The 12,314-nt window shown below is 42.4% G+C and overlaps 1 protein-coding gene across 44 annotated transcripts in view; it reads right to left on the bottom strand.

Annotated features, from left to right (window-relative positions):
• Positions 1–12,314, bottom strand: part of LOC106047319 (delta-1-pyrroline-5-carboxylate synthase) — a 78,100-nt gene that overhangs the window by 61,203 nt on the left and 4,583 nt on the right. For 39 of the 44 annotated variants that reach the window (XM_067000807.1, XM_067000806.1, XM_067000819.1 and 36 more), the window contains exons 1-4: positions 11,442–11,646; positions 4,433–4,656; positions 2,698–2,847; positions 2,503–2,607 (exon numbers count right to left, since the gene is read on the bottom strand). In XM_067000807.1, coding sequence (XP_066856908.1) covers positions 2,503–2,607; positions 2,698–2,847; positions 4,433–4,656; positions 11,442–11,592 — 630 coding nt within the window. In that variant the 5' untranslated portion in view covers positions 11,593–11,646. Of the gene's footprint in view, positions 1–2,502; positions 2,608–2,697; positions 2,848–4,432; positions 4,657–7,914; positions 8,039–11,441; positions 11,647–12,314 lie in introns of those variants that run through there. The other 5 variants (XM_067000820.1, XM_067000822.1, XM_067000821.1 and 2 more) reach the window with 5 other exon arrangements.

Consider the following 12,314-nt stretch of genomic DNA (forward strand, 5'->3'; position numbering starts at 1 on the left):
CACAAGTTAAAAAGACTTGAGGAGCAGATGGACAGCAAGTCCTGGAGTGTTAATATATGCTTCTACCAGCTTTATAGAACACACGGTGGTTCGGCCACTTGGGATTTTTAAATTCTCCCTCTGGATCACCAACTTCAGTTTCTGTGAGGAGACTTTAACAGGAAAAAACAAAACAAAACAAAACAAAACAACCCACCAAAACACTCTGTACAGAAGAGCAGGATACACTTTTTCTTTCTGGAGTTTGGGCTCCACCTTGCCAATAGGTAGTTCCATTTCATAAATACTTAGCAAGACAATCCTGTATGAAATACTGCTTATGCTACAATAAGCCCCAAAAGTGGGACTGCAATGGAAATACAAGGCAACAGTAGAGACTGTAGCATATAAAACATGGGGAAAAAAGCAAATCATAGAATATCCTGAGCCGGAAGGGACCCACAAGGATCATCGAATCCAACTCCTAGCTCCAGGCAGGACCACCCAAAAATCAGACCATACATCTGAGAGTGTTGTCCAAATGCTTCTTGAACTCTGGAAGGCTCGGTGCCGTGACCTCTGCCGTGGGGAACCTGTCCCAGTACCTGACCACCCTCTCGGTGAAGAACCTTTTCCTATCACCCAGCCTGACCCTCACAGCTCCATGCCATTCCCTTGGGTCCTGTCACTGTCACCAGAGCGCAAAGATCAGCGCCCGCCCCTCTGCTTCCCTCAGGTGGAAACTATATTCCACCATGAGGTCTCTCCTCAGCCTCCTCTTCCCTAGGCTGAACAAGCCAAAGGACCTCAAGTGCTCCTCATATGTCTTGTCCTCTAGACCCTTCACCAGCTTTGTAGCCCTCTTTTGTAAAAAAAAAAAATAAATATGCATTTGAGTCATGCATCCAGATAATTTATAAAAATTTTAAAGAGAACTGGCCCTGAAATGGAGCTCTGTGGAACCCCACCACTGACTGGTCATCAGCCTGATGTAGCCCAATTTACTATAATCCTTTGAGCCCAAACTGTCAGCCAATTGCTCACCCACTGTATTATGTATTTATCTAGCTGCATGCTGGACATTTTGTCCAGGATACTATAAGAACCAGTATCAAAAGCTCTGCTGAAATCCAGAACTGGCCCTTGGTCAGCTAGGCGAGTGACCTTGTCATAAAAGAAAATTATTGTCTGACACATCTGGTGGCCTTCTATGATGTGGTTACAGCGTTGTTGGATAGCAGAAGAGCAAATGATATCCTTTACCTGGACTTGTGCAAAGCATTTGGCATTTGACACTGTTCCCCACGACATCCTTGACTCTGAATTGGAAAAGACGTTTATTTGATGGATGGACCACTCGGTGGGTAAGGAATTGGCTGGATGGTTGCACTCAAAAGAGTTGCGGTCAACGGCCCAATGTCCAGGTGGAAATCAGTAATGCCTGGTGTTCCCCAGGGTCAGTATTGGGACTGGCACTGTTTAACGTCTTTGTCAGTGACAAGGACAGTGGGATCGAGTGCACCCTCAGCATATGTGCTGATGACACCAAGCTGTGTGGTGCAGTCGACACACTGGAGGGAAGGGATGCCATCCAGAGGGACCTTGACAGACTTGAGAGGTGGGCCTGTGCGAACCTCATGAGGTTCAACAAGGCCAAATGCAAGGTCATGCATCTGGGCCAGGGCAATCCCAAGCACAAATACAGGCTGGGTGGAGAATGGATAGAAAACAGCCCTGAGGAGAAGCGCTTTGGGGTGATTGTTGACAAGAAGCTCAAGATGAGCCAGCAATGCGCACTTGCAGCCCAGAAAGCCAAGCATATCCTGGGCTGCATCAAAAGAAGTGTGGCCAGCAGGTGAAAGCAGGTGATTCTCCCCCTCTGCTCTGCTCTTGTGAGACCTCACCTAGAGTACTGTGTTCAGCTCTGGGGACCCCAGGACAAGAAGGACACGGACCTACTATCAGTGCGAGTCCAGAGGGGGGCCAAAAGGATGGTCAAGGAGGAGCTGGAGCACCTCTCCTATGAAGGCTGGCTGAAGGAGTTGGGGTTGTTCAGCCCGGAGAAGAGAAGGCTCCGGGGAGACCTTACAGCAGCCTTCAGTTACTGAAAGGGGGCTACAGGAAAGCTGGGAAGGGACTCTTTGTCAGGGAGTGTAGTGATAGCACAAGGGGTATGGCTTTAAACTAAAAGAGGGTAGATTTAAATTAGATAAAAGGAAGGAATTCTTTATTATGAGAGTGGTGAGGCACTGGCACAGGCTGCCAAGAGAGGCTGTGGATGCCCCATCCCTGGAAGTGTTTAAGGCCAGGTTGGATGGGGCTTTGGGCAACCTGATCTAGTGGAGGGTGGCCCTGCCCATGGCAGGGGGTTGGAATTAGATGATCTTTAAGGTCCCTTCCAAACCAAACCGTTCTATGATTATGTTAGATGAACAGGACTTTCCTCTCATGAACCCATGCCGGCTAACAACGCCATCACTGACTGAAGTAGCAAGTCAGCCTAGGAAAGAAGGAATCCCTTACTTGAGCTGCACAGATGCTGTACTGCGTAAACATGGCTTCATACAGAGCCATTAGTCCACTCTGGCCAGCTGCTGCACAGGCTCGGGCCTCTAAGACTGGAATAGCCTACAAAAATAAAGAATAGCTGTTAGACAGTGACTTGAATATGTTCTACCCAACACTCAAGGAAAAGTGGGACTGCCACCAACCACTCACCATATCTTTTAGCTGACTCTGGCCTGAATGAAGTGCTTGCCTCACGCTCTGAGAAAGCAAGATCTCATGACGCAATCGCTGCTTTCCAAAAGCTACAGCACCACTGGTAACAATCATCATCTCTCGGCCCTGATTCTGCAGCATTGACACCTGTAAGTACAGAGAACAAAATTAGGATGTAGAGTAAGATCATTGCTAGCCTGACAGTTCTGGGTACTACAGCTATCACATGCTCACCAATTCCTGCTGACAGAAATATTCTGCTTATTCATGGATGCACAAAGCAAGACAACCACCCTCCTGTACACCTTCCTAATCGCTTAGGAACTATGTAAAAGACTGCATGCAATCCATAGCTTCTGCTAAACTTTCTTTTCACACTACCAGTTTTTATGACAGAGTCATGCTTGAACCTTCACAATATAGACTACATAGCAACACTTCCATAACCCTTGGCCCTCTACTTTCATTGCCATAGATAATGAAAGATAAAGCACAGAAAAGCCATATCCCCAACTTTCTTATTTACCATCCATTCCAAGAGCTTTTATTTTACTGTAGAGCTAACTCTGACAGTACAGCTTTTTACTGCTTCATCCAGACACATATCTGGCCAAGTTACTTTCCAAGTCCTAAAGCTAAATGTCTTACAAGAATATAATGTGTTATGCGAACCTCACTTCCCATAGAAGACACATCCAATCCCCCCAAAATCCTCATTTCATTTTGAAGGACCAATCTGTTTGTTGATCCCATCAGCTTTTCCTACAAGTAATGAGGTTTCAAGATTTTTACTGGAAGAAATCTGAAAATGCTCAAGTAATCAAGAAACTTTTACTCTTTCTACAGAATTCATATACTTCAGTGCCACCTTTCCACAAGATCCAACCAGTGCCTGAGTCATGTCTTATCTGTTGCATAAAAAAAACCACCTCACTGTCAGAGTATCTCCTTCTGGGCTGGGTCTGACTGAGACAGAGTTAACTTTCTCCACAGAAGCCCATATGATACTGTTTCGGATTTGGAGACTAAAACAGTGTTGATAACACACCAGTGTTTTGGCTATTGCTGAATAGTGCTTCCAGAGCATCAAAGCTTTCTTTTTCCCTACTCTGCCCCATGCCAGCAAATAGGCTAGGGTGGGCAAGAAATTCAGAGGAGACACAGCTGGCACAGGTGATGTGAACCTGCCAAAGGGATATTCCATGCAATATAACATCATCCTCATAAATAAAACTAGGGTAACAAAAGATGAAAGCAGACAGTGAGGGAGGGAAGAAGCTGACGTTCCAAGCAGCCATTGTGCCGGGACTAGCTGGATGTCAGTCAGCTTGCGGGAGGTAGTAACAGATTGCCTTTGCAACACTTTTTTCTTTTCCCCTTTCCTTCATTTATTAAACTGCCTTTATTTCATCCCTTACATTTTCTTGCTTTTGTTCTTACAATTTTCTTACCACTGGTGGTGGGGGCTGGGAGAGGGAAGCAGAAAGCAAAAAAGCATCTGTATGGGTGCTCAACTGCTGGCTGGAGTCAACCCACCATACTTATTTATTTACTGAGTTACAAGGTGTATACTACCACAGAACAAGGGGATGAAAAAGAGAAAGGCCAATACATTTCTTTTAAAGGTCATAACCGTTTTATGATTTTTTTTTTCCTACAATCTTCTCTGCCATTCAACAGTCCCCAGGTTTCTGAACTTAAAACAACCATTCCACTTCAGTTACAAAATTACCTGCTCCACAATAGATGCCAGCCTCCCAAGGGCCAAGCCACACTCATCTCCTCGAGTCACAACAGCACTACCCAGCTTCACTACAATCCGCTTTGCATGCTTCAGCTCACTGCGGTGTGCAAATGATTTGCCATGTGCACGGCTGAGTGGCATGGTGATAAATGGGATGTTGCTCCAATAACGGATGGATTCATTCCTTAATCTTTGATTATGGCGAGGGATATCTGCAGTTAAAGAAAGAAGAAGAGAAAAACAGTTTTAAGTGTTTCATTCAGACTTCTGAGTCCCTTAAGTCATGTAACGCTTCCTCCCTTTCCAAGGCTATAGCCCACAATACACGCTTCTCAGTGACTGGGAATGAGAAGCCATCTTTGAAATCACTGAAATAAAGTGAGAATGAATAATTTCTGAGCAGCGCTAACTTTCGCTAAGGTATATAAAGCAATATCCCATGTGTTAGAGCTTTGACTCTGGGCATCTAGAAAAGAGAACTGAAGGACACTGTAAAAGAGCCCATACAGCTCACAACAAAAATAAACATGGTAGCTTTAAAAACGCACTCATTTGCCATGCTTCATTAGATACAGCTAGAGAGTTTTCCTGTACTGCAGAAAGCTAGAAAAGAAAAGAAATACACCTCTTACAGTCTGTAAGTCAGACACTTTCTCGCATTGCTCAGCTGGGGGCAGCAGAAGGGGGATGACGGACATAAGAACTGCTAGTCACCTTTCCACAGGATAAACAGGCATTGGAGGGAGCAGAATCGGTCACAGCACTACTGGGGTAAGATACAAGAAGTGCAAGGCTTGCACCTCATTTAAGACAACGTGCAAGGGAATATTTCTCAGCAAAATCTGTGTTTTCGAAAAGCTGTCCAAGGACTGTAAGACAAACCAGTCTACTATCATCAGCACAGCACATTAGTCAGAATAGTGACTGTTAAGGTACAAATCACAAGCAACAGTCTGGATACTTTCTAATTGACAAAGATGTTGACCCCCACACACAAAGTCCCAAGGTAAGCTGAAGGCACGAAAGCAGATGGGAAGCACTTCCAATATACTTTGTAAAAAGTTTTGCAGAGCCAGTGAATTGTGTCCAAAGAGGGAGTGGTACAGATAAGATTATCTGCAGTCAAAGTGCGTGTAAAGGCATAAGGAGGAGTGTGATAAGCAACATTACTTTAAAAATATTTTTTATGACATTGCCTTATTCTCCATCTATTTTTTTGCACAATACTGTTCAGAAATTGCATTAAACCAGTTCAACTGTTAGACAGTCTCAAATATTGTTACAGTAAAAAAAAAAAAGCAAGAATATTTCTGACATTATTACAAAAAAAAAAAAATGGTCCCAGAATATAGCATAAATAGCCAAAAGTGCATCCTAGTCAAAAGATGGCACACATTCAGTCCTAAGCAATATCTGAAGATGTAGAGACTTTTTTTGGTAAACAGTAAACTGAATCCTATGCTATGATCAGAGTTCATCTGATTTTATTTATTTGTTTGGTCTCTTTAATTTTGGTATTCTATAATAAAAAATAGATCCAATCATAATGTCAAGTGAGTATTCTGGATGTTACTTCTGCTGAAGTAAGACAGGAATTAACACAGTGCTACAGAAAAGAGAAGCCTGGCATTTAACAATGTTTTAAATAATAAACCTATTTTGTTCATTATATACAAAAAAGAAGCTTAAATAAATAATCCTAACTGAGCGCTATGCCAACATGCCACATTTTTATATGAAGTAGAAAACAGAATTTGGAGATTAATTTAATTTGCCACTCATTTTCAAGAAGGAATAGTTGTGAACGTGAATAAAGACTGTACTGTATATATATGGAAGAATAGGTAAAAGAGTCCAATTTAACTATTCTTTCAGTATTATACATTACTATGTAGTATTTGTCTATCCCACACGGTATGACCAGAAAGTAAAAACAATTTAAGTGTTTTCAGTTTTCTCAGCAAGAGCTCCAAGGTTTAGAAGCTTAAAAGAAGGCAGCTGTTGAGGGATAACCAGTATTTGAAGATAAATCACATTTTTCAGAGAGGCAAGGAGAAAGGCAATCGTTCTGGAATGAGCAGAAGATTTCATTCATCTTTCATTAAGTCCTAATTGCTAACCTGGCTCTATCACTGTGTAAACCCGCTTTTAAAATTTATTTTACACTACAGTGAGATGTGAAATCAGCTCTAATGTTATATATGCAAAACATTTCTGATGATGTAAATCCACTAATTTGTTTCATATGCAATTAGGGGGAAATTGATATAGCCACCCTGTCAACATTTTGGACAAAACGGTTTCTAAGCATTCTGTTTTTTCACATCCAGTACCTTATCTACCATTTCAGTTCCTTAAAAAAAGGGAAAGCAAGTGAGACTTAAGTATGTGGCACTGCAGATCCTTTCGTGTAACCTGCGTGAGGCTTGTTTCCCAGGAGTAAAGATGCAGAATTTCAAAATACACACAAGCTGAACAGGATCACAACAGAAATATTGGAGAACAAAGGAAACCTGTGATAAATTCTCAATTCAGCCTTAGAATGCAGCTGATGAAGTAACCAGTGTTGCTCCAATACCGAATACTGACTATTGTCAATGATAAGGAATAGTTTTCACAACATTACCTATGACTAGTTTACTGATTTTGGAAAATGTGGTATATTTAGAGATGCTACAAATGTGGAAGCCAACAGAGCTGTATCTCAAAAAAAAAAAAAAAAAGGATTTTTCACGATTTAATAATCCATATGAATATGCACAAAAGAGAACTGTTAACCCAATGAGAAATGAAAATCTTGCATGCATTGGTAACAAACAGTTAACATTTTTATTCCATAATATTCCAGATTCTGTCTTGATCTAGTAGAGTCAATCTATCCCTGCCTTCACTCTTTAGTTGTTTAGGGGGTCTGAAATAGAGAATGACCCTCTCAAGTCAGATTTTCATAACAGAACAGGGAACAATAAACACGTCATATTCCTAACCACTATCTACAGGGCACCTATGTATTTATACTCAGGTTTCCTGCAAGCATGTTTGTACTTTTACCTACACCAAAGAAATTTTAGCTTTACACCTTGCAATACCTGCCTTATTCAAGACATCTGCAGACTGAAAATGTAGATGGGGAGCAGGTATCATCAGACTATGTTTTCTATGAACATATCAGGTTATTTTAAAATATTTTTATATTTTAAAATAACAGAAATGCTTTTACAATAGGATTCTTTGCTTGAAATATGTCAGAATGAGAAATACAACCTCTGAAGACACTAGCTCCATAATACTCAGTTAAGGAAGAAAGTAACAGTAAGAGAGTATAGCTTCAATTGCAGCTCACTCCAGAGGTTGTAAGTTTTGAATTATGTTAATGAGGTGATTTAACTTCCAACACAGAAAAAGCATAGACACGCCAAGACACATACTGACTAACATTATTAGAAACGTGTGCTTTCTCTCATACATACAGAAACGGGAAATGGCTGCGATGGCATGTGGCGGTAACACAAAGCACCATCCAGGGGAACGGACAAGAGGGCTCAGAGCAGCTCGACACAACATTTTGAGATGACTTCTGCAAATCAAGGATATCTGTAAGTTAAAAGGAAGGGTGGGGGGGTTAAATATCAGTGAATTTCCATCTGTATTTCTCTCCTCCCCAACCAACCCACCCCCACAGAACTCTTCTTCGTCCTGTACAGTCTTAATGCAATTTCCCTGTGCAACAGAAAGCCCATTCTCCTCAGTCTCATACTGTGACTTAGAAGATCTGAAGGCTCCTGTTCCTTACCTGCTGGCAGAAGATTATTATTAAAGATGAAGAACAAAACAGAGTTCCCCAAGAAGGTAATAGACTATTAGTGAATGTACCTACAATGGAGAAAAGTTGTAACTTTGTCCATGAAGAAGCCTGGAGGAAAAAAACTGAAGACAAGTTGGATCATCTGTACACCTCACAAGAGAGCATCTACTCAGAGCATATAATTCTCATGAATCACAGACCTCTTCGGTGTAGAAGATATGCTGGTTCATTTTTCACTGATCACTACCAAATGGCAAGATATTAACCCCGATTACAAGTAAGGACACCAATTTCCAAGGTATTTGGCATTAGTTTACCTTGACTGAACTTTTAAGTTCTCAAGATACTTATAACCCTAAAGCCACTGGAGGGAGTACCCAGTAAGTGAGGGATACACAATACGCAGTTTCCTATTACAGGTCTAAGCTGAAGTAATGCACCTAGTATCACAAAGGAAACAACGGTAATGAATATGAATCCAGTTATCCTGGATTGTGCCTTAGCCATGAAACCTCTCCTTCCCCTTTTATGAAATTTTGCTTCCTTCACTTGCATTCAATCCATCCCTCTGCACCACTGGACCAGACAGGGCAAACAACATTGCACAAGCTGTGCCAGGGGGAGTGTACTGAAGAGAAGACAGAGAGAGCTCATAGCAACTATATCAGAAAACTGCTGTTACACTTACCTTGACAAATACAGTGCCTGACAGTTCTGGCCTACACATACATGAACACTATGAACACTTGAAGTTGCTTAATTACCCTGTGTCAGTTTATCGTTACTATGCTTCATTACAATCCTTACCGAAGTATACACTTCTACATAAGAGGAGGCATGCACCAGCAGGTAATGATTCTTCTGTTTTGGCTAGTAAAGATCAGATAGCATGGCATTTTAACTACATTAACCTTTCATGCCTCTCCAGTTCTGTATTTCACCTGAAATGGCAGCCTTGACCACTGGAAGGATGAGGCAGACAAAGGACTCAGAGCAGATGACAGAGCTGAGCAAGTAGTCAAAGATTCCTTCTCATAACAGGGCAAATTTAAAGGAGGTGGTGAAGGGTACCAACCAGACATTCCCTGCTTGAACCCTCCAGAGGTCCTCTGTCACTTACCAGATATTTCAGGCATGTGCCTCTAGGAGGTACAATTTCCACTGTCCAAGTATCTGTCTGTTTGACCCTCCTACCTGGAAGTTCACCCTGCCATCCAGTGTCAGCCATTGTCTTCCCAGTAGGCTCTTAGTTTAGCCAACAGAGGATGTTCATAGTCCAACAGCTCCTGAAAACCCAGACTGGCAAAGGGCAGCTCTTTTATCCACCACTAAACAGTCTCTGAAACACCTCCGGGAATGGCCACTCCAGCGCCTCCCTGGGCAGCCCGTTCCAATGCCCGACCATCCCTTCTGTGAAGAAATTCTTACCAATATCTGACCTAAACCTTCCCAGCACAACTTGAGGCCATTTTCCATGTCCTGTCATTTGTCAGCTGAGAAAAGAGACCAACACCCACCTCTCTACAACCTCCTTTCAGGGTAGGAGGGTCTCCCCTTAGCCTCCTTTTCTCCAGACTAAACACCCACAGTTCCCTGAGGTTGCAGAACTACTCCTTTCTCTCCCCACACTGAGTCCCCACAGTGGTTTAGAATTTATTTCAATGCTCACTTTCCATTCCAGCATCATTTACAGTATTTCCATACCAGGATTGTTTCCAATGTTCAGTAAGAAACAACAACAACAAAAAGCTAAAAAGTTAAAAATAAAACCAAAAAAAAAAACCATCCCACACCACTACCTCAAAAATTCTGCCTTAGAGGGTGGGGCGTCCAATAAAAAGAAATGCAAAATGCATTATTTAGGTACAAAGCTCTAGCATTAACTTTAAATCTTTTTGTCATTGCTAAGAAAACCTAATCTCACCAAACTAGTCTCCAAAACAGTCTTTTAAAAATACCACTCTCATCATACCTTCAAGCCAAGAAAAGTTATCCTTATATTATCTCTCATAGATAGCATCACTATTGGCTTGTTTTTATGAAATTAGTAATTTCTAAGGAGCTATTAAGTAGCCCAATACATTTGGATTCTGTTCCAGATCAGTGTGAAGAGACTTAATCAGAAATCTGAAGTGGAATGGAGAGCCTTTAACAACAACAATCTATGACAGTCACTGTTAGCTAGAAGTCCATGGGATGTCCACACCCATTTAATGCAAGTAGGTAAAATAAGTTTAAATAAACTTTTCACAGTTTTATATATAAAGGCCCATATCTTAATTAAGTGTTCAGGACATTCCACATATGAAAAAAAAAAAAAAAAAGAAACCATTTTCCTATAGAAAGAGTTATCCTGTACTACACTTAAGCAACAAAGCAGATGTAAATCAAGTTCCCAGGAAAAAACACACAATTTTAATGAAGCAATTCTTTACCGTAACACAAGAAAAAGTCCTCTGTAACATTTGGGGCTTTTTGTTATGTAAACAACTCTGTTAATTTACAAAGTAAAACTTCTGTAAGAAAAAAAAAAATCTGCATCTCTTAGTCTAACTCAAAAACAAGAAACCCTCCCAGAGGGAAGCCATTTCAGGAGAACGAACTAAAATAAAGAAAAGCTTCAAATAAAGTGTCTTTAGAACAGTTCACAAATAGCTCTGACCAGAACTCTACACACATAAAATTTATACACAGAGTTTATAGAAGTTTATACACAGAGAGGACACATATCATGCAATTCTTTTCTACCAAGAATACATTCCAGCCAGACAGTGTGGTCACGACAGTCCGTAACCATTGCCACGTACAGCTGAATAAAAACCTGTCATGACCTGCAAAATCTGCTCTAATACTTTCAGCCTGAAGTACCGCAGAAGATAATGTCCACACAATTTCAGCATTGCTCCGTTTTGTTCTATCTCATATATAAACAGGCTAAGCAACACAGACAGCATTGTACAGCAACAGCACTGGAGACGGGACTAGAACCTCCAGCAGCCTGCCTGGAGAGAGGGCAAGCTAAGGAATGGAGCGATTCACACTACAGGCAAGCAGCAGATCCTGCTCAAGCACGGGCAGGATTTTAGCTTATCAAAACAAAACAGCAGGCAAATTACTTGCTGCACAGTTACCAGTGACACCTACAGGTGCCAGCCCTTGTCTAAACACTTAGATCCACCTGGATCACCGTACCTGTCCCCTGCTGCCGAAGCCGTGACACACCGCCCAAGAGAAGCAGCAGCCGCAGGGTGCCAGGAGGCAGACGAGGCCGATCTCCGCGCAGGCTGCGGCAGGCAGAGGCGGCCGGCCTGGCGCAGCCAATCCCCGGCAGCACGAGCCACATCAGCGCGGCACCGACAGGCTGAAGGCCGGCCGCCAGCTGACGTAACCTCCGCGACCGCGGCTTCATCCCTCCCAGCGAGCGTGCACACCTTCCCATCCCGCTGTCCCAGCAGATGATGTAATTCTACTCCACGTTGCAGCACAAAATCCAGGGCTTTACAGTTACAGCATTAACAACTGTTTTCTGTCTAGTCCCAGACCAGTCCAGACAGCCCCACCCATGGCACAGGCCGCCCAGGCAACACCCCATCCAGCTTCCCTTGACCTCGGTTCTCCCTGTTCTGAGATGTTTGCACTCTGATGCAGACAGGAGATGAAAGGGTCTATGTAGCCAAACGTTTGAGAGTGGATTCACCTCCTTCAGCCCCTACCTTCTTTATTTTCTCCAGTGTCCCAAGCCTCTTCACTAGGGCAAGAGTGCTGGCTTTGCTCTTCATTTACCTCCCACGCCCTATTCACATTCACTTCTGAATTAACGGAGAAAGCACTTGTCGCCACATTTTGCAAAAAACATAAATGCTACAGTTTCTCATCTTCACAGGCATTACAAAATTCACAGCAGTTCTTCAGTTCAACTCAGATACTGGTTATACTTGCCTCCTGTCTGCACCTATTTTACCACTGTCTATTCCTATTTTCCTACTGCAATAGACAAATTCCACCAGCACTAATTCTCATGTCATTACAAGACAGTAAATGGTGGGGGTTTCCCTGTCGTTGTAT

This window comes from Anser cygnoides, chromosome 7 (assembly GCF_040182565.1).
Source record: "Anser cygnoides isolate HZ-2024a breed goose chromosome 7, Taihu_goose_T2T_genome, whole genome shotgun sequence".
In the NCBI taxonomy this organism is placed as follows: domain Eukaryota; kingdom Metazoa; phylum Chordata; class Aves; order Anseriformes; family Anatidae; genus Anser; species Anser cygnoides.